The 23,279-nt window shown below is 35.9% G+C and overlaps 1 protein-coding gene and 1 pseudogene across 1 annotated transcript; both read left to right on the forward strand.

Moving 5' to 3' along the window:
• The first annotated feature begins 7,805 nt into the window (after positions 1-7,805).
• PLRG1 (pleiotropic regulator 1) lies at positions 7,806-23,054 on the forward strand. Its single transcript, XM_002745372.7, has 15 exons — positions 7,806-7,900; positions 9,224-9,330; positions 10,327-10,469; positions 11,110-11,163; positions 11,945-12,035; positions 12,222-12,309; positions 13,596-13,697; positions 15,799-15,891; positions 17,132-17,281; positions 17,371-17,472; positions 17,923-18,025; positions 18,752-18,860; positions 19,989-20,128; positions 20,628-20,821; positions 21,356-23,054. The coding sequence occupies exons 1-15, from the start codon at positions 7,892-7,894 to the stop codon at positions 21,413-21,415; spliced, it is 1,545 nt and encodes a 514-aa protein (XP_002745418.1). The 5' UTR covers positions 7,806-7,891; the 3' UTR covers positions 21,416-23,054.
• On the forward strand, positions 14,068-14,168 carry LOC118152548 (U6 spliceosomal RNA; annotated as a pseudogene).
• Positions 23,055-23,279: the final 225 nt, after the last annotated feature.

The following is a 23,279-nucleotide window of genomic DNA, read 5'->3' on the forward strand; positions in this document are numbered from 1 at the left end:
GTTACCTTCATGCTCTTCTTGTGATAGTGAGTTCTCATGAGATTGAATGGTTTTATAAGGGGATTTTGCTATTTTGTTCTGCACTTCTTCCTGCCACCATGTTAAGAAGAACGTGTTTGCTTCTCCTTTTGCCATGATTGTAAGTTCCTTGAGGCCTTCCCAGGTCTGCGGAACTGTGAGTCAATTAAATTTCTTCCCTTTATAAATTACCCAGTCTCAGGTATGTATTTATTAGCAGTGTGAGAACAGACTACCGTATTTGCTAACTAATATCTTGTGTACTAGGTTTCTTTGTGGGGAGAATTGAGACCCACTTTAGGTTTAGATTAGGATGAAAATAGAAGCTCCCTGTGTAGGAGAGTTGACCTCTGACTTCTAGGTTACATTTATGCAACTTTCTCCCCTTTTTTAACAAATGAGATAATTGTTGTCATATAACTAACACTTATGAATCAAGTAATTCTGTGCCAGTCACTGTTACTTGTACATTAAACTTAATTCTTACAATAACTATGAGTTAGAGTAGTACTATTATTCCCATTTTACAAATGGGAGAATTGAAGCACAAAAAGAAGAAAGTTGCCCAATGTGATACTGCCAATAACTTGCAGAGGAGTGCAATTACGGCATTCTGACTCTATTCCCTTACCTGCTGTGATGGATAGTTTCTTCCTGTTATGCACAAAGATATTTGTTCTCTTGTATTGATTTCCTACTTTAGCAAAATGAACACCTGTGTATGTAGATCTTTGCATCCTTCTATGAAGATTATATATAATACATACACACATTCATGAAGACATACAGATACACACACACACAAAAACACACATACATACATACCAAGGACATTTTTAGAAAGTGAATCTATTGTAACAAAAGGTATGCAAACAATTTTGGGGCCGGGAGTGGTGGCTCACACCTGTAATTTCAGCACTTTGGGAGGCCAAAGCAGGAAGAGTATTTAAGCCCAGGAGTTTGAGACCAGCCTAGGCAACATAGTGAGACCCCCCCCATCTCTACAAAAAAAAAAAAAAATCCAAAAATTAGCCAGGCAGCTATTTGAGAGGCTGAGGTAGGAGGATCTGCCTGACTCTAGGAGGTTGTCCACTGCATTCCAGCCTGGGCAACAGAGTAAGACCCTATCTCAAAAAAAAATTGTTGGTTTATTGCTAAACTGCCTATAAAAACAATTCCCTCGATTTATGCTCTCATCAATACTTAGGTTGTCCCTCATCCTTGCCAACACTGGTTCTTATCAAATTTTAATTTTTTTGCCAACCTATTAGGTGAAATATGTTACCTTGTTATTGTGATTACATTTTCTTTCATCATGAGCACACGGAGAATCCTTCATAATTTGTATATCAGCCACAATGTCAATGGTCTTTCTGTGAACTGCCTGTCCATGTGCCTTGTCTATTGAGTCGTTCATTTTTTCTGTTGATTCATGAGAGCTCTTTTCATATTGAGAAAATTAGCCCTGTGGGTAACACACACATTGCATGTATTTCCCAATTTTTCATTTGTCTTTTGACTTTGTTTATGATATACGCAGACTTTGGCCTCATTTTCACTGAGTGGAATTCCAACAGCAGCATCTTCTGGGCTGACATGTTTGAACAAGGCAGCAGCTGGAATGCCTAATGCCTCTTTGAGTTCCTTCCCCAGCTGCCAGGCATTCAAAGTATCACACAAGTTTTTAAATCCAGGGGCGTCATTTAGAATTCTGATGGGAAGCTTCAACTTCAGTGTGTATAGCTGCACAGGAGTCTGATGAGGGATCATTTCATACTGCAAGGGCATATGAGATATTTCTTTACTGTACTTTTCCTGAAGTAATCTGAAATTGCCTCATCATACTTTGCCATATAAGTAATTGTAAACACCTTCAAGGCTAACCAGTGTCTACTCTCCAAGAAGGTGTCCTTACTCTCGGAGCTCTGCCTCTCTGTGGACACTGCCTCATAGTCCTCTGACACACCACTGTCACTGGATTGTGGTTTTTTGGTGGCATCTCTCAGTAAAGTTACTTGACCAGTATCAATTTGCCCAACAGCCTCTCAACTGTTATGCTTGGAGAAGCCCTGTCTTCAGAAAGGGATAGAGATTACAGGCAACAGTCAGGTCTGGCCATGTCAGCATTACCTTTTGGAATATTATGAGCCAGGATTCCAGCATGGAATTCAGGATGCAAAGTTTTCACATCATTTCAGGAAATCCTGTCAGCTTAGAGACCTGACTGCCAGACCAGCATCCCTGAGAGCTTTTGCAGTCCGTCCAGAAACAGCAGTAGTGGGGCCACAGGACTAGGGAGGAGGGAGGCCCCTGATTAATGTTTTTATGTCTCTTAATTTTTCTTATCTAGGTCTTGCACATTTTAAAGTTTATTGTGATTTTAAATAAAAATCCCCTTCCCTGCTATATTTTTAACTGCGTAAAGGAAAACTATTGATTTTTAATAACATTTTTGTACTGTTTAGTGAATTTTCCTATTGTTTCTAATAGTTTTTTCAATTGACTTTTTAGGTATAAAGTCATACTATTTGCAAATAAAGATAACTTTGCATTCCTATTGCCTATTTTACACAATTTAATTCTTTGTTTTTAGTCCGATTGAATGACTAGTACTTTCATAAAAAATAAATGTGGATAATAGTGGTGATGGTTGGCATCCTTGTTTTGTGACTAACTAATAATATATTGTTTTTGAGAAACAGTTTTGCTCTTGTTGCCCAGACTGGAATGCAATGGCGAGATCTTGGCTCACCACAACCTCCACCTCCCAGGTTCAAGCAATTCTCCTGCCTCTGCCTCCCGAGTAGCTGGGATTACAGGCATGCACCACACTCCCGGCTAATTTTGTGTTTTTAGTAGAGATGGGGTTTCTCCATGTTGGTCGGGTTGGTCTCAAACTCCCGATCTCAGGTGATTTGCCCACCTCGGCCTCTCAAAGTGCTGGGATTACAGGTGTGAGCCACAGTGCCCAGCCAAAAATATTTTTAATGTTTCTCTCTGAACATGATACTGGCTTTTGGTAGCATATTTCTAAAAGAAAGTCTAAAAGTGTCTAAATAGCATTATAGTATATAAATATAATGGGATCTATAAATATGAATTAATAATAATAGTAAAATATTGCCTGTAATCCCAGCACTTTGGGAGGCCGAGGCAGGTGGCTCACAAGGCCAAAAGATTGAGACCATCCTGGTCAACATGGTGAAACCCCGTCTCTACTAAAAATACAAAAAATTAGCTGGGCATGGTGGCGCATGCCTGTAATCCCAGCTACTTGGGAGCCTGAGGCAGGAGAATTGCCTGAACCCAGGAGGCGGAGGTTGCGGTGAGCCGAGATCGCGCCATTGCACTCCAGCCTGGGTAACAAGAGCGAAACTCTGTCTCAAAAAAAAAAAAAAAAAAAAAAAAAAATAGTAAAATATTTAATCAAATGCCTTACTCTTCTTGATCATTTGCATCAAGAGGTATTTCTGCTATCTAAACTGACTTTTGAAAATGTTTCTACAGATAAATTCTATTTTGTAACTAAATAGCTAAGTTTTATGAAACTACATAAAATTTAGCATTAAATTACTTAGATGTAATGAATATTTTGTTGTCATAAAATTCACTATGATCAGAAAAACAGAACTGAACTATCCTCTTAAAAGCAATTATCTGTGTTACAGAGAAAGACTGTGATTAAATTAATGGTTGCTGAAATAGCATTGAAAAGATGTGTGTGTGTGTGTGTGTGTGTGCTGTGAGCACAGCACACACACAACAGCACACACACACACACACACACACACACACACTATTCTTCCTACATATTCAGTAGCTGCAAGTCAAAATCAAAATTAAAGTCTTGGCTGGGCACAGTGGTTCACACCCGTAATCCCAGCACTTTGAGAGGCTGGGGCAGGTGGATCACCTAAGATCGAGAGTTGGAGACCAGCCTAGCCAACATGGTAAAAACCTGTCTCTACTAAAAATACAAGTAGTTAACTGGGCGTGGTGGCGCACTCCTGTAATCCCAGCTACTCAGGAGGCTGAGGCAGGAGAATCATTTGAATCCAGTGAGCCAAGATGGCGTCACTGCACTTCAGCCTGGCCAACAGCGCCAGACTCAATCTCAAAAAAACAAAAAAACAAAATTAAGGTCTCAATGACACCTACACCCATATTTAAGTGCTTACATATTCATTCATTCAGCAAATATTGAAAACTTACCAGTTGTAAGTCAATTCAATCCTATGTGTGTGATAGTGAACATCATGCCATATTCACCCATAAGTCTACCAGGAAATACAGATAATGGAAGAAATATTACAACCAAACATTCAGCTAAGAAAGCTGGAACCATGACATTGCTATTTCTTCTGTGGCAGCATAAACATCAAAAATATTTTCGTAAAATAAAACATTTGTAAATGTTTGTAAGTACAAATTCTTATTTGTAAAGGTAAACAACAAAAATCATAATTATGTTCAATATTGTCACTTGTTTTGTGGCACAATGTTGTGGGTTGAATTGTGTCCCCCAAATTCACATTTTGAATTCCTAACCCCCAGTACTTAAAGAATGTGATCTTATTTGGAAATAAGGTCTTTTCAGATGGAATTAGTTAAGATAAGGCCATATTGGAGTAGGGTGGGCCTTTAATTCCACATGACTGATGTTCTTTAAGAAGGAGAAATTTGGCATAGGCATATGAACAGCGAGAACAAAATGTGAAGATGAAGGCAGACATGAGAGTGATGCAGCAGAAGCCAAGAAGTGGCAAAGACTGCCAGAGAACTACCAGAAGTTTAGGGGAGAGGCATAGAACACATTCTGTCTCACAGCACTCAGGAGGAACTAACCTTGCCAACACCATTATTTCAAACTTCTTGCCTCCAGAACTGTGAGACAGTAAACCTTTGTTGTCTAAGCCATCCAGTTTGTGATACTTTGTTATATCAGCCCTAACAAACTAATATACTTGAGATGGAGCTTCATGTAGTAGAGAATGGTGAAATTATAATAAGCAAAACTCTCTCTCTCTCTCATATGCACATACACATACTTGTTAAGATATTTATAACTGACAGGTTATAACTGATAGTACAATTTTATTATTCCCAAAGTCCAGGAATTAGCAGGAAGAATAGCTCCTTCACTATTCCCTGTAGTCCAGAAGCTTCTGTTTCAACTATGTTACAAGAAAGTATCTGTTAACACTACCCTAGTATTTAGGCAAATTCATAGTATTGTGCTAAACAATTAAATATCAAACTTTTGGAAGAAATGTCCCAGTATCATTTTTCACAGGTTTTGACCTCCCAACTTTAAATAAACAATGCTAACTCCCACCATTACTTTTTTTTTGAATTAATGAACAACTTCAAATATGAAATTTAAGGGATGGGCATACTGAGCCACACAACTCTAAAGAACATTGCATATGGTGTTTTTGAAAGCTTGTATATGTAACCCTCTAAGTTGAGAAAAACAGGAAAAACAAATAATAATATTCATTATTTTATGATTATAAGAATCATAAAACACTTCCTATGAAAATATCATAAACAGCTGTTGAAATTGGTACTCAAATTTACACTCATATGACTTATCACTGCTCAAGAGCAAAGGACAATATTTGAAGGAGAATAAAAAGACTTTCTGTATTGGTGGGTTTAAAAAATCTTGACTAAAGACGGAACGCTTTCCTTAAAACTTGTATTCTTGGTTTTACACAGACATAATACTAATATTTATATTAATAAATTACTTGCCGTGTTTGCTTTAAGGAGAGCCCTGAGGGCACTTGCGAAGCGCAGCAGTGACACCTGCTGTTCAAATAAGGCAGCTGGGGGTGTCAGCCAGGGGATGTATGTATCCAGGAGACCTTCAGGAGTCCAGTGAAACTTACAATCCTTTCTCCAGAAAATAAAACATTTTCCCATATAAATACAACATTTTCCTATAATACACATAATTCATGAATCCCTGAACTAAATAATAGGGTCACTTGCGCTCTATATTTATCTAAAATGTTGTAAACTTTCAAGTGGATGACATAATTCTGTAACTTCAGGACAGCATTTTAAAAGGAGCAAATTCGAGGCAATTTACCTCAATCATTACCATGTTATTATGAGTCTGGGCCTATAAATTAACATCTCTAGGAGGATTAAATATGTAAAAAGTTAATAGGTCCAACTAGATAATAAATATATTGTCATAGATAATAGTCTTGCTTAGGTTTCTATGGTTTGTCATTTCAAATCACGTTGTTTTCTATAGTTATTATTATTCATAGGTGAGTATATTACTTAGTTCCTCAAGTATATATTTTAATTATGGTATTTTCTCGCAAGGAAATACCATCACTGACCACTTTTACAGAAAATCAGTCAAATTCAGAGGTGATGCATCTTCAAGTAAAAACATGACCTTAGGGCCAGGTGCGGTGGCTCAGGCCTGTAATCTCAGCACTTTGGGAGACCCAGGTGGGCAGATCACCTGAGGTCAGGAGGTCAAGATCAGCCTGGCCAATATGGTGAAACCCCGCCTCTACTAAAAATACAAAAATTAGCCAGGCGTGGTGGTGCATAGATGGAATCCCAGCTCTTCGGGAGGCTGAGGCAGGAGAATCCCTTGAACCTGCAAGGCAGAGGTTGCAATGAGTCAATATCGTGCCATTGCACTCCAGCCTGGGCGACAAGAGCGAAATTCTATCTCGAAAACAAAACAAAACAAAACAAAAATCCACCATGACCTTAATGTTTTAAATTTCCAAGTGAGGTCATCGATTTACATTGCTATTCTTTTGCTAGGTCTTTTTTTTTTTTTCCTTTCGAAGTGTATGTAGTATGCTCTGGGGACAGGATCAGTGAAACTGAAACAGGGCCAGTAAGGTGTTTGTCTATTTAAGCTTGCAAATGCCCAAGTCCATCAATTTTTCATTTTACATAGAAAAATAATTGGGTAGGATTGACCACAAACCGCAGATTTTACCAGGGTAGAAAGCAAAAATATCAATACTTGGCACAAGGATATGTAAAAATAAAAATGGCTAAAGTCTCCAATTGTGCCTTTCTTCAACCAGCTTTGAAACGCTGTATCCTGGCATTGTTGAAGCCCAATAATCAGCAGACAACTAGGAAATGGCCAAGAGCTACACAGTTTTGAGAAACTAAAAAAAAAAAACCAACCTATTAGCAGAAAATAAATGTGGGGTTTTACACTGTTAAAATTATTTTGTATATCTACATATGAAAAATCTCCAAATTAAAACAACTATTCCGCAACATTCACTCAACAAGTGTTTACTGGACTGTTTAAGCGAAATTGTTTTCAGGCGTTAAGCCTACAACAGTGTTCAAGTGCTTCTCGCCAGGACTGGAACCAGCAGACAAACCACGTCGGCGACCTCCAAAGAGATCAAGGCAGTGCAAGTGACTTAGAGCCCACGGGAGTTTGCTCTCCAGACGCTGAGGTTCCCTGAATAAAAAGCATTAAGCTACCGGGTAATACAGCACGAACAATCAGGACCCCAAGCAAAACAGCACGAACAACCAGGACCCCAATCAAAACATTTAAGGCTGAGGATAAGGAAGAAAACAAATTGTAAGATTTCCTCAGAGGTGCGAGTGAAACCCTCCGGTCAGGCGCTTCAAGGAGTCTCCGCTCCTCAGCTTCGAGACTCCGCCCTAGAGGCGGTCCCGAGGAGGAAGATCCGCCTCCCGATCCCAGATGGCCGGGGGAAACCAGCGCGCGTGCGCAGAGTTGCGTCACATCCGCCGCCTGGGTGCCCAATTCCGGAAGGTGCCGCACAGTTGTGGCGGCGGGTACTGCGTTAGTGATTAGGGTTTCGTCGCTGCCAGAGGTGGGATATACGGCAGCATCATGGTCGAGGTAAAGTGACACTGGTGCTCTCAAGAACCGTTTGCCTCTGGACTGTTTTTCTTTGGCAGTGGGCGTGGGGGATTGAGAGTGCTTGGAGTCCGGAGAGAAAAGAGGCTACGAGGGGAGCTATTTGGCCAAGGCCGGGTGGTCTCTTTTTCAGGTTTTCGGGGAAGGGGGAGAAACCGGATGAGAACCCGAGTCAGAAGTTCAATCCGGGCGCGAAGCCTGAGATAAATCGTTCAGTCCCCGTTTGACTCTTGGGGGCTGGACACTGTCCTTGGAGGCGGGGCCTCTGTTGGTGTTCGACCACTGGTACTCGCCGCCCTCGGGGCAGTGTCAGTGATTCTGTGCCCTAAAAGACTGGCGGCCTTCTTTATCTTGCGTTCAGGTTCTTCTCTTATTTCATCTCTACCCCCAGAAAATCTTGCCATTCTTTACATCTTTCCCTGCCTTGAACAGCCGCTCTGTTAGCTGGTCTTGTCCATCTTACCCCATATATTTATTGATTCCATCAACTCTTCTCTGTAACCACTGCAGTCCACCTTAATTCAGACCAACCGCATCCTTCACCTGGACTGGTTTCCTTGTTTCCATTTTGTTCTATAAGTTCTGTTTAAAACGTAAGTTGTTCATACCTTTCTTGCTTAAAACCCTTTACTGACCCTATGTTGCTGGAACACAAAATATTAGGTTGTTGTAATGGTCTAAAAGGCCTTACCTAATCTGGACCTTGTGTACCCTTGCAACCACAAAGCACCTTCTCACCCACCATATACAGCTGTACTGTGCTCCTTGTTTTATTTCAGTTAACTGAACACCTTTTTACATAATATTTCTGTCAGCCTGGTTCGTTTTAACTTCTGTTTGTGCAAAGCTAACTCCCTTTCTGCTTAAATATCATCTTAGTGAAATCTTTTACAATTATACTTAGTCCTTCGTACTCTGACTCAGCACCTTGCTTGTTGCCTTCATAGCACTTATCAAAATGTGGAATTATTTTACTTTTTACTGTTTCCTCCTGAGCACAGGGACCATGACCACCTTTTTATCATTTTGTTGTGAGATTCTAGCACAACACCTGCCAGAGCTCAATAAATATTTGTTAAATAAATGACTAAACTCAGGCATCACTCAGTTGCTATACCTGAGTTTCTAGCCAAAGAGGAGCTTCCTCTTTTCTGAACTTGACTCCTGTAGCTTGCAACTAGTAGCTATGATGAGTGTATAAAGCTTTTTACATTTTTAAACATGTAAAGTGTATAACCAATCTGACGTTATGTTATGATTTGTTTAATTTATAGGTAGGTGTGTAATTGCATTCTTTCTTTTTAGGAGGTACAGAAACATTCTGTACACACACTTGTGTTCAGGTCGTTGAAGAGGACCCATGACATGTTTGTAGCTGATAATGGAAAACCTGTGCCTTTAGATGAAGAGAGGTAGGTATAGATTTTGTTTTTGTTTTTTTTTTTTTTCCAGTTGCTGAAATATTTAACATTTTAATATTGGGCAAAGAGAACAGGGAGAGGGAGACCTTTAAAGATAAGTTAGTAATACTCATGGCCTAATTATTCAATAATGAGTGGTATTTTGGCATAATTTAAGCTGATTTAACTTTTTTTTTTGCCTTTTACAGTAAAAGTTCCATTAATTAATTGCATTTTATAAATGCCCAGTAATTAAGCGAGCCCCTTTTAGGTGTTTTATTTTATAATAAATCACTTTGTATGTGCTTTCAGCTTCCTGCTGCTCTCAGAGCCTTGCTGAGCTGAAATTGTACCTGGCCAGTACCTCTACTCCTATCTTTTCTCGTTAGTATGATAAAGATTTTTGAATGGTGGCACATTTTTGGTTCTACATATCCAGCTCTAGTCTGGGATTGCATTATGTGCAGTGTTCCTTCTTTGTTCTTTACCCTTTTAAAATCTACTGAATTCCTCAAACAAGCATTTATATTTAATTTATAAAGTAGACAATTTTAAAAAGTAATATAAGTGCCTTTCTTTCTAAAATACTGAACCAGTTAAGGATTTTGATTAGTTTTGACTAACCTGTTTAGAAACATAGAAAGGCTGCTATAAAGTTCTTACTATATTTATATATTGAAGGAAAGTATATTGATTTTGAGGTTTCTTAAAGGATATGTTAGTTTCTATATATCTTTCAATCAGACCCTTGATAATTTATCATAAAAGGTTTTGTATTTATTTGGTAACGAACTAAAATATTAGGTTTAATGAATGCTGTGTGGTGGAATGTGAGCAAAAGAAAACAGATAATGGTGGGAAAATGAACTTGGAAATTTTTTAATCTTTTAAATATGACTTAAAATCTTACTAGAAACTTTTTCTACATGATTTGGCAAACTTAAGCTATCCAAGTATTTGTTTTAAAGTATTTACGGATATGTTCTTATGTTTATAATTTCTAAATAGTCACAAACGAAAAATGGCAATCAAGCTTCGTAATGAGTATGGTCCTGTGTTGCATATGCCTACTTCAAAAGAAAACCTTAAAGAGAAGGGTCCTCAGAATGCAACAGATTCATATGGTCATAAACAGTACCCTGCCAATCAAGGTGAGTATGGTATTATCAGAAATGTCAGGACTTACATGTGAATTTTAAAAATAGAAAAATAAAATGGGTTATTTATGCCCCTCCTGGCAGAACTTATTGTGATCATACAGTATTTAATGGCTGTATTGGTATTATAATGGAAGTTTTGATCCTCATGGGAATACTGAGACATTGGTTGCTGACTTTTTTTTTAAAGCAGAATAATGATGGCAGAGATTCTTAGAATGTGGAGAAAGTCGCAGTGGAGACTAAGGGAAGAATTTGGAGAATATTCTTAACCTGTGGGGATGCCATGTATCTTGTCTGTAATTCAGAAAGATGAAATTAAATACTAAAATCGTAATAAAGAGAATTCAAGATTCCACAGGAAACCATTCACTTGGAAGAAATACCAGAGTGGATTGTCATTTGATAGGAGGGCTTCTTTGCACACCATTGCTGTACAGCGAATGGGCAAGGACATGGTTTACAGGGGTCAGAGCAAAAGTGATCAACTTCCCTTATTTCTGAGGCTTGACTTTAGTTGAGAAAATTTGGTAGCTCGGTTGATAATTTAATATTATTTGCTACATTTAAAGAGATGGTAACTTTTATATAAGATACATTCAGTACTGTTGATTTTTTTTCCCCCTTTTTCCAGGACAAGAAGTTGAATACTTTGTGGCAGGTACACATCCATACCCACCAGGACCTGGTTAGTGAGCTGTTGCATATTGAAAATGTCTTTAAAATGTCACACATATTTTCACTAATGAGCCAATAATGAGATTCTCATTGCCTATAAAATGCAAGATAAGCTCAATAGCCAAGCATCCATACATAGCTTTGTAGGTGATAATAAATATTCATGGGCCTTCATCAGCAAAGATTTTTAAGTATGTAATTTTTCAGGCACTGTGCTAGGAATTCAAAGACAGTAAAACTGTTGCAGGCCTAGACCAATTTATTATCTGGTGGCTTAGGCAGACATGTAAATATCACTAAGCTTATAAAAATAATGGAAATGTTAGAAGCAGTATGTTAGAAACATGTCCTATGTCTATATTAAGGCATTGGCTTTCAAATGGAGGGGCTAGTATAACAGGGTAGAGGACAAAAGGCTTAGTATATACAGAAAGTACAGGGAAATTGGGTGTAGTAAGTTCCATCCCACCTTTGGAAACATTATGTTAGTATTTGAAGAACTGCTTAATACTGACTTTTGAAACCAATACCCGAATATAATGGAAATTAACTTTACTATTCTGGGCTGCTTTAATACCAGGTTGGTTGTGATGAAATCAAATTTGAGTTACGTGTTATTAGGCAGTATTTATTGTAGAAATTAAAAACAAAGATGAGCAAAATTTAATCAAAATTTTATCTCCACTGCCTGGAGATAAACATTTGGTGTATGTTTTCCTTCATCCTTTTATTTTAAATGTATATAAATGAAAACAAAGCTACTAAAAGAAATTGATTTTTCATTTTAATAGGGGTCGCTTTGACAGCAGATACTAAGATCCAGAGAATGCCAAGTGAATCAGCTGCACAGTCCTTAGCGGTGGCATTACCTTCTCAGGCCAAGTATGAAGTACTATAATTACAAAGATCTTAAAAGCATATTTCACTGTTGATGGTTTTTTAAAAAATTTCTTTATAACTATTATATGACATTTTTCTTTATCAGGACTAAGAAAAGTTTAAAGGGTTGGTTTTGCAGAATATATGACTGGAGGTATTAATTACTTTATATAATTTCTTTTGCCTCAGGGCTGATGCAAATCGTACTGCACCTAGTGGAAGTGAATACCGACATCCTGGGGCTGCTGACCGTCCACAGCCTACAACGATGAATTCAGTAAGTTTTTCTGCCTCAAATAGCAGGTTTTTAACTTTCAGATTATGTTGCCTTATTTCCCTTTAACCAAAAGTCTTAAATACTAAAGAAATGAACACTTCTTTGGAATAATTAAGATAAATAGCAGCATGAGCTAGTCATTCATATTTCATAGCCCTAAAACTCAAGTTGGTAGTAAATTAATGTATTTTTAAGAATTTAATTCTGTTATATTGTGCATAATATATATATTTTGATAAAGATAATATGATGTTGGTATTTATTGCCCACTATTAAAAATGCAAGGAGTGTTTTTTGAAACTTGTGCTAGTATGTATTAGATGAAGTTTTAGTTTTTTGTTAAAACTAAGTTGGCTATTCAGTTACACACTGTAGAACTGTACAGTTGTACTGTGCTGTTAGTGTTGTGCTATTCATGCGTTATACAACTGGTCTTATAAATGAACATTTAGAAATAAGTTTATTGGTTTGTAAGTAAGTGGCAACTGCTCAGTATGGTAGAAGTAGTAATATAATTATTTTCTACAGTGTTTTTACTGACTTATTTATCTGCAGTGTATTTTCTTATGCTGCCATTTGAAATAAGTGCTGGCTTTACTGCTCAGCTCATTATGCAATTGATTTGACCTTATGAAAGGAGTGAAGGTGTAGCCTCCACATCTCATTTCTTCCTTTAACTTCATTCAGAACACATTTTCTGTCCAGGTTCTCTGTCCTTATATTATGAGGGTATAATTTAAGTTTCTTGAGGGCAGGAACTTTATGGGCTTAAATATTTTTTAGGTGACTAGATGGTTGCTAAAATAGAAGGTATATCAGGTAGCATACCTTTTAAAATATTATTTAAGTATTAGAAGATAAATATTAATAATGTTAAAATATGACAGTGAAAGGCAGTGGCATTAATACACTTAAAATAACTTTAATAATAGAAGCTTACATGGAGCATTTACTACTTTTTTGTAGTAACCCTATGAAATAGGCACTATTCCCATTTTACAAGTGAGACACATAGAGGTTACATAATTACTACCCAGTGTCAGTCAGCTAGTAATGGGCGGAGCTGGGTTTTGAACCCATACGGTGATGTGTACTCTTAAGTCTAAGTTCTGCCTCTCTGTGGCTTTATAATTGCTTTTTTAAATTAGCATGCAGAAAATTTTATTTCTTCATTTATGGAAAAGCTTTTGTAAGTTTTCTCTTTCAGTTTCCATTTCGGAATTGATAACATGAAGCCTTAGGTATGATGTCTTTAATAATAATAATGTAGTCTCTTTTATGTCTAGATTGTCATGGAGACTGGCAATACCAAGAATTCTGCACTGATAGCTAAAAAAGCTCCTACAATGCCAAAACCCCAGTGGCATCCGCCGTGGAAACTCTACAGGGTGAGTGACTCTGCATTTATTTTATTATGTAAACCATGATTGCTTTCTAGTCGACAAACACCGAAGAACAGAATAAGGAGGAAAAAGTGAATCCAGGCAGTATCTTAAAAGAGCTCTTGGGAAGGTCACTTCCCTAAGTAAAATTTGCACTTGTATTTTATATAAAATACAATACAAAATGTCCAGATAAAGCTACTAAATATGGATGGCAGACTAAATAAATTCAGAAAAAGTGTTCAAAGTATTTAGTTTGAAGGTGAAGGGGGAAATACCATGTGAAGAAATTTCACTGGGCTTACCAGTTATTCTTGCAATTACAATAAATTACAGTGATTCAGAGTATATCATCTAAAAGAAAATGGGCATGCATGCTCACTTCAGCAACACATACTAAAATTGGAATGGTGCAGAGAGGATGAGCATGGCCCGTGCACAGGGATAACACAAATTTGTGAAGTGTTCCATACTGTTTGATTATTTTGCATTGCTTGACTGTATAAAAATATCTCATGTACCCCATATTTCTGTGGATTCACAAAAATTAAAAACAGAAAATTTAAAAAGAAAATATACATAGGAAGTGTACAGCTACACAGAATATATATTTTAAATTTTTATTTTTCAAATGATGGTACAGTAAGAACCTTTTTCTTTGACATACAGATTAATGAATTGTAATAGATGTATTGATTTGGGTAACCATTACCACAATTAGGATATAAATGTTACATCACCTCAAAAAACACCCCTGTGCTTTTCTTTTGCAGTTATGCCTTCCTTCATCTCTGACAATCAATGATCTGTTTTCTGTCACTGTAGTTGTCTTATTTTTTTTCAATAATTTAAATACTAATTTATTTTTAGTTTTAATGGCTAATAGATATACATATTTATGGGCTACATATCCAATTTTGAAGCATACAGTGTGTAGGCTGGGCATGGTGGCTTATGCCTGTAATCCCGGCACTTTGGGAGCCCTAGGTGAGTGGGTCTCTTGACCCCAGGATTTCAATACCAGCCTGGGCCACACAGCAAAACCCCGTCTCTACAAATAATATGAAAATTGGCTATGTGTGGTGGTGCATACCTGTGTAGTACCAGCTCCTCCGGAGGCTGAAGTGGGAGGATCACTTGAGCTCAGGAGGCGGAGTTCTCAATGAGCCAAGATTGTGCCACTGTACTCTAGCCTGGGCAACAGAGTGACACCTTATCTCAAAATAAAAAAGAAAAAAAAAGCATACAATGTGTAATGCTCAAATCACTGTAATTGGGATATTTCTCTCCACGTAATTGGGATATTATTTCTTTGTATTAGGAACATTCCAATTTTGCTCTCCTAGTTCTTTTGAAATACACAATAAATTATTCTTAACTCTAGTCACCCTATTGTGCTACCAAGCTAACTAACCAAACTAGTGCTCCAAACACTAAATCTTACTCCCTTTATCTAACTATATTTTTGTACCCATTGACCACCCCTCTTTATCCTCTGCCTCCCCACTCACTGTTCTTCCTAACCTCTGGTAGCCATCATTCAACACTCAAGATCATTTATCTTTCGGCTCTCATGTATCGGGAAGACCATGCAATATTTGTTTTTCTGTGCCTGGCTTATTTCACTTAACATAATGTCCTCCAGTTCCATCCATGTTGTTGCAGATGACAGAATTTTATTCTTTTTATGGCTGAATAGTATTCCGTTTTGTTTATGTACCACATTTTCTTTATCTAGTCACCTCTCGATGGACTCTTAACTTGGTTTAGCTATGTCTTTTTGACTATTGAAATCATACAATTTGTACTTTTTGAGATTGGCTTCCTTCACACAGCTTAATACCTTTGTGAGTTATTAAAGTTGTTGCAAGTATTAATAATGTATTCCTTTTTATTACTGAGTAGTATACATTATGTAGATGAACCACAGTTTGTGTATCTATTCACTCATTGAAGATAATTTAAATTACTATAAAATCTAATAGTCAAATTATCTTTTAAATTTAGGATGTGAAGATGGGAGGGCAATTCAAACTCGGGCTGCGGTTAAGCTTAAATACATTTTAACTTCTATGTTAGTCTGCCCATTCTACTTTGTTTTATACAGGTTATCAGTGGGCATCTTGGCTGGGTTCGATGTATTGCTGTGGAACCTGGAAATCAGTGGTTTGTTACTGGATCTGCTGACAGAACTATAAAGGTAATAATGAAGGCAGAACATATAAACCTGACTTTGTGTTTGTCATTTAAGTTTAATCAGTTATTACTTCTTGTGGCAGGAATTGCTATTGCAGTTCCTCTGTTGTTTTAGACCTGAATAAGGAGTAAAATTTATCGTTTATACCCATAAGTGTTCTAAGTAAATATCTGTTTGAAAAGTGGTATTTACTTGCCGACTACCTACCATTAATTCCTTGATAGTTAAAATTTTCTCTCCAACTGGTTACAAAATTAAGAGCCTGCTCATCTGTAGAAAATGTGGAAAGTATAGAGAATTATGAAAATACATACACCTGTATATAATCCTACCATTGTTAGATATTTGGGTAAGTTTCATTTTAGTATTTATTTCTGTAACTGTGCCTTCACTTCTAAGCTTTTTTCCTGTGTGTGTGTTTTTCTTTTAAAAATCACTTAGTATGTAATTTTACATCTTGCTTTTTTTACTTAACATCATGTCAAAAGCATATTCCTGTGAAAAATTTACCATCTTTTAAAGTGGTTGCATAATATATCATTTAGATAGTCTGTAATCTGTTTTCCTACTGTTGGACATTAGAGTTTTTAGTCTGATTTTCACCATTATAAGTAATGCTGTTAAGTTTTGTATATAAGACTTTTTTTGTATTTTAAATTATTTTGTTATGGGAGAGTTCTATAAGTGGAATAAATGGTTCAAATATTTTTGAAGCTGATACCCAAAGTACGAATTACTTTCCAAATGGGTGAATTGATACTTGCAGTATATGTGAGGATTCTTTTCAACACATTGATTGTACGTTCCTTTACATATATCTAATACGGTAAGCAAAATGGATATTTATTCTTTTTTAAAAACTTTGTATAAAATTTCTAATGAGTTTGAATGTTTTCATATTTGTATTAAAAAGCAGCAGTATTTGCTGCTTTTAGGGTTTCTTTAATTTGTTGCCATCCTCGGTTAATTTAATACCTTTTCATACTGTTATTATCAACGATACCATTTATGTAACAAGAATGTTAACCTTTTGTCATCTAATTACAAATATTTTTCCAGTTTGAGCATGTCAGGTTTTTTCTTGCTTTTATTTGGAGGGGAGTCATTTTGCAAAATTTTTAATTTTTACATATTTGTTATCTTTTTCCTTTTTTCTTCGAAAGCTTAATTTTAATATCAGGATTCTAAAAATTTGCTTTGCGATAACCAGTGAAAGAAAAACATAAATATTCTTTGATTGCAGATATGGGACTTGGCTAGTGGCAAATTAAAACTGTCATTGACTGGGCATATTAGTACTGTGAGGGGCGTGATTGTAAGCACAAGAAGCCCATACCTATTCTCTTGTGGAGAAGACAAACAAGTAAAATGCTGGGATCTTGAATACAATAAGGTAAGCTCGGAGTTAAGGATTTAAAATGTTATGAACCACTGTTTATCTTTCTAATTCTAGAAGTTTTAACCTTCCTGTTTTTTCTTTAGGTTATAAGGCATTATCATGGACATCTAAGTGCAGTGTATGGTTTGGATTTGCACCCAACAATCGATGTGTTGGTAACCTGTAGTCGAGATTCAACTGCACGGGTAAACGTGATAGATTTGTGTGTTTATCTGTAAATATATGCATCTTGTAATGTGCACGTTTGGTTTGAGAGCCTTCAACTGATTGATAGAGAATTAAAGACAGTTATCTTAAGTCATCAATACCCTAATCCCTGTTTTTTAACTTGCGTTATTTTTCCACCTTAGTCTTCATTTCTATGGCCTCATCATGTTAGTGTTGTTAGTGCCCTTCCCCTGAAGTGTGACATTCTCACATTCCGTTCTGTAACCACAACTATTGTCCATTAGTTCTTTCATTCAGTAGTCCAGAAGTAGTCCCATCATACCCATTCCTAGACTTTCAGTACCTGATCTTTCAGCTTTTTAAAATTCTTGCAAGCTGTCTATTTATATTCTTTCTCCAGTTTATAAATCATTATCTTTGATTTAAAGCATTTTCTTCATTATATTATGTCTGTTGCATTTTTATAGATTTGGGATGTGAGAACTAAAGCCAGCGTACACACGTTATCTGGACATACAAATGCAGTTGCTACAGTGAGATGTCAGGCTGCAGAACCACAAATTATTACAGGTATGATTGATACTTTTCAAGTTTACAGCATATTCATAACAGAATCCATGTTATACATACACTTTTAATAGTCACGATGACTCATGCTTTGTATTGTGTTTACAGTGTTTCTGTGTCATATTTTAATCATGGACATTTGAAATATATTCAAATGAAATTTCATTTCACTGTTTTTATCTCATGCTTTTTACATATCATAGAGTATGCCATACATAGTATCCTGTAATGTCTGACTAGAATACTGTGTTATGAGCAGTTTACTATTTTACAGTGTCAAAATTATTTTTCTAGAAAATTAAAGTTAGAAGACAAAATACCTTGAGACTAGTAACCTTTAGAACCTTTAGAAATGATTTGAATCTTGTTTTTCTCTAAATAAAGTTGGATCTTTAATACTAGAAAATAATTCCTGTGCCTGTTGTATTTTATTAACTTAAAAAATCATTGGAGTTTTTCCCTTTCATGAGGGTATAAAATCATATATTTGTTTTATTTGTTATTTGCGTTTGTTCTAGCTGTTCAATTGACAGTGAATCAATTGTAATTTTTTAAAGATTTAAAGTCAACCTAAACGTTTGGAACTATGAAGAAATTAGCCAAGACTAATTTCCAAGTGATAAGACTTTTATTTAGAACATATGTGTTTTGGAAGAATGCTTTGTATTTTATTTAATTTTCATTCTTTTTTCTGGTCTGTTTTGAGAGATGTATGTATTTCCATTACAGGAAGCCATGATACTACAATTCGATTATGGGATCTGGTGGCTGGAAAAACAAGAGTGACTTTAACAAATCACAAAAAATCAGTTAGGGCTGTAGTTTTACATCCAAGACAGTAAGTGTATTTTCCTAATTAGCTTCTCTTTTTTCTTCAGTTCTTAGTATAATGCTGAAATGCTCGTGTCAGCATGCTTTTTGGCAGTCATTTAGCTGCTGTCATTTCTAGGCCTGTGTCACACAGGAACATGTGTTTCTTTTATTTTCTTCATGCACTATTTTGCTTTATTCCCTATAAAACATAAGGAAAGCCTTCTACTTGATAACACGTAAATAATGTCAAATCAGACAATGTAAATATATCATGATTAAATGCTGCTTGTCAAAATAAAAGATATTAGTGACTGGGCTTAATGTTTTGGACATAAATGATCTGAACACTGAGACATTCATTGAATAGTTTAATTCTTAAGGAGGAAGTTAATATATGTAGAAAGAGAAATAAGAAATCTGGACAGTATAGTCAAAGTATCCCAGGAGGTGGAACATAATATCACTACTACTGTTTGTTCTATCAGTTCACCCTGACACTTTCCTGGTTATATGCATATCCTTTCTCTCTCCCCCTTCCTTCTCTCTGTTTTTCACTCTCCATACCCTTTTCTCCTCTCTTCTTCCTTCCTTTGCTTGTCTTTCTCACTCCCATTTCTCCTCCTCACTCCCTTTCTCTTCCTCTTGCCCTCTATTCCTTTCCTTCTCTTCCTTTCTTTCCGTTCCTGTCTTGCTCTCCCTCCCTCTGTAAGAGTTGCATTTGCCTTGCCCTTCATGTGAAACAGGGCATTTGCACATTTATTGTTCTAGCTTACTGCAGAGATTAAGGAAATGAAAGGAGAATAAAACATTCATCTAGGACTTAAAATATACTGTTTAAAATTTGAAAATCCGATTTATCTTTGAACGAATGTCTTAATATTTTTACATTTTGATATGACAGTATTTTGCTGAATACATAAATAATTGAGTGCACATGCAAAATATAACTATAATAAGCTTTATTATAGTGTTTCTGTGTCATATTTTAATCGTGGACATTTGAAATGTATTCAAATGAAATTTCATTGCACTGTTTTTATCTCATGCTTTTTACATATCATATCGTATGCCATACATAGTATCTTGTGTTCTGTTACCCCACTTTATTTAACTTGGTTTACTTTGTCATTAATTCTTTTTAATATTATTTCAGTTACACATTTGCATCTGGTTCTCCAGATAACATAAAGCAGTGGAAATTCCCTGATGGAAGTTTCATTCAAAATCTTTCTGGTCATAATGCTATTATTAACACGTTGACAGTAAATTCTGATGGAGTACTTGTATCTGGAGGTAAAATAAGATTTTTATAATCAATATGTTTGGTCTCTTATTTTTTTCTTTTAATGATGAATAAATATTTGTAATGCTTCTAAGCTGTGACACTTAAGTATTAGAGCAGCACTTGCCCGATTAGGGTATATGTGCATGTTACTATGGGTGTTTATGCATATTCATAATACATGTAGTATATTTCATAGTTTAGTTCTCTTTGAGTTCCCACCTAAAGAATCTCAGGGATTTATACTGGGAATTGCCCAAAATTTTGTTTGGTATTCTGGAATTGATGTCAGACTTTGCGGTGCTTTTTAAGATCTATAAGATCTATAAATTCTGAACCCAGCACAAATGAAATGAGACAAACTATTATTAAGAGAAGGTTGAGTGCCTGTGTCGTATGTATTTTTATAATTGTAGTATTGCCTTGGTGCTTGGGCTAATTTTGCTTAATAAATGTCAGGCTGTACTGCTGAAGGGATACCAGGTGTAACTAGATTTTTTTCCCTTTAAGCTGACAATGGCACCATGCATCTTTGGGATTGGAGAACTGGCTACAATTTTCAGAGAGTTCATGCAGCTGTGCAACCTGGGTCTTTGGACAGTGAATCAGGAATATTTGCTTGTGCTTTTGATCAGTCTGAAAGTAGATTGCTAACAGCTGAAGCTGATAAAACTATTAAGGTATACCGAGAGGATGACACAGCCGTAAGTTCTCTGTTTAACATTCGTTAAGTAAAACAGCTGTACCAATTTGGCAGTGTATTCTCATTTAATTATCAGAAGGAGAAATAATCTTCATAATATTTAAGATATTTGTCTTCTTGAATGGTGTCTATTTATCGATTTCTATATTGTTTCACTGATGCCAGTGAATCCATGGATGGCTTTGATTTTATCCCAGCTTTCTTTGTTGTAGTTGCTGGGAAATGTTGCACCAAGGATAACAGCAAATAAATAGATTGCTATGCAAATTAATTTGAGAATCATAAGCTTTGGTGTTAGAATATTCGAATAGAAATGTTATTTTAGATGAAAAACTACAAACTAATCATAATCCATCCATCTGTTATTAGACTTCGATAATGCCAGAAGTTTATCAACTTTTCCTAAAATTGTCAAAAAAACTGCTAAGTGTGTAATGCCGATGAATAATGTTAGATACCTTATTTTTGTTAGAAAGCCTGTTAGACATGAAGCAAACTAATAATACTTTATTTTAACTTACTTTTCTATTTTTAGACAGAAGAAACTCATCCAGTCAGCTGGAAACCAGAAATTATCAAGAGAAAGAGATTTTAATGAATGTGGAATTTTCTTTTTTTTTTTTTTTTTTTAAACATGGCGTTGATGAAGATATCCAGTCATTTTGTGCTCTGGCTGGGAGTATAAAGCAGAAATTCACTTGCTTCAATCATTGCTGCTTCATATTTTACAATAAACTGTCCCCTGTCCCCTACCCCCGTGTTTTTATTTCTAAAACAATTTGTGATGCTAGGAAGATGCAGATATCAAGCAAATGCAGGTTTATTGAACATAACTATTCTAGATAGAATATTTTGACAGTCTTATTAGAAAACCCCTTTTTAAAAATATGAAACATTATAATAACAGGACATGGGGGCACAGTAGTTTTTTTTAAAAATCCTTTAAAAACTAATATCTGTGACTAATAATTTGAGATTAAAATATTTGAAGTCTTATGTATGTTTATTCCAAAAGCAGTTTTTGAGTATATGTTCTACAAAGTTCTACACTAGATAGTGTTCAGGAAATAGACAAGTAAGATGTGTCTATCCTTTAAGACTTTCACTTTGGTAGTTTATAGATATTCTGTAATGGAGGTGCAGGTGAAATGCTGGGGGAACACAAGGGATAAGACCATTTTTCTCAGGAAGGATTGTGGAAGACTTCATAGAGTAAGTGTCATTGGAGATGACTTTGAAGTGAAGGGGACAAAGACAGAAAAGAGTATTATAAGATGAAACCAGACGCAAAGCCTGCGGTGTGTTCTTGTACAAAGAATTTGCTACTGTTGAATAATGGGGAGTAAAGCTGCTTTGTAGTGGGGAAAGCTCATACAAGTATGGATTTTATTCCACAACTAGTAGGATGATACCAGTACTGGTATTGAAACTTGGGGAAAATAACTGGAGATACCAGTGCAGCTATTTAAAACGAAAGCAAGAGCTATAATCTTGTGAAGATTTTATAATGAAGTTTTAAAGTTTCTAATACTGATTCCTTCTTTTGGTAAATACAAGTTTTATCAATCCTTCCCTGGGATCCTGATTCCCCTTCAGTGAAGATTTGTCAGACTTCATCTTATATAATTAGAAAACACAGTTATAAGGACAATTTTTTTAATTTTCCAAATTAAAAAGTTACACCATGATTTTGAACGAGCATTTCCAATTACATTACCCATCTTGCATGCTATAGGTGGGAGTATAATTGTCACAGCCTTTAGGAATGTAGTTTTCCAGGATTGATTGAAACTGAACCTTTTGGCCTACTAAATTCATTTTTAGGAAACTGCCTAATAGGAATAATCTGACAAGTGTACACAAGCGAATTCATTGCACCTTTGTTCTTTCATACTTAAAACTAGCCCAAATGGCCTGCCAGTAAGTGACTGGTTTAACAGATGGTACCTTGATGTAATTTGTTTCTAAGTATTCATTAAGAAAGGGATGTCTGGATTATTAGGGCAAGATTTCCAAACTTTACTTTTAAGTTAAAAAAAAAAGTTGTGCAAGCATTTTTTGTGAACAACTTGATGCTCTAAAATACAATAAGTAACACTACGTTACCAACAGTGGCTCTGTTAGGAAGCGTAATTATGAAAGAACTTTCATGGTTGGTTTTACATATTTCTATAATGTTTTAATTTTCTATAAGCATGTATTTTGTAAACTTAAATAAAGAAAAAAGAACACTACACTTGCATTCCTGAGAGATTCTAATATGCCTTCCAACAAGAAAAATCAGAGGTGGATGATGTTCCATCCCCAAAGGCCGAGAGGAAATTAATAATAGTACAAGGAGATGAGAAAGCCCCTAGCTTCAACTGTTGTATTCAAGTTAGGTATATGTATCAGATTCCGAAAAGCATTTTAAAAAATGTTTCCCTGCTCCACACTGCCCTTAATGCCCTAGATGCATT

The sequence above is a fragment of the Callithrix jacchus genome, chromosome 3 (genome assembly GCF_049354715.1).
Source record: "Callithrix jacchus isolate 240 chromosome 3, calJac240_pri, whole genome shotgun sequence".
NCBI classification, from domain to species: domain Eukaryota; kingdom Metazoa; phylum Chordata; class Mammalia; order Primates; family Cebidae; genus Callithrix; species Callithrix jacchus.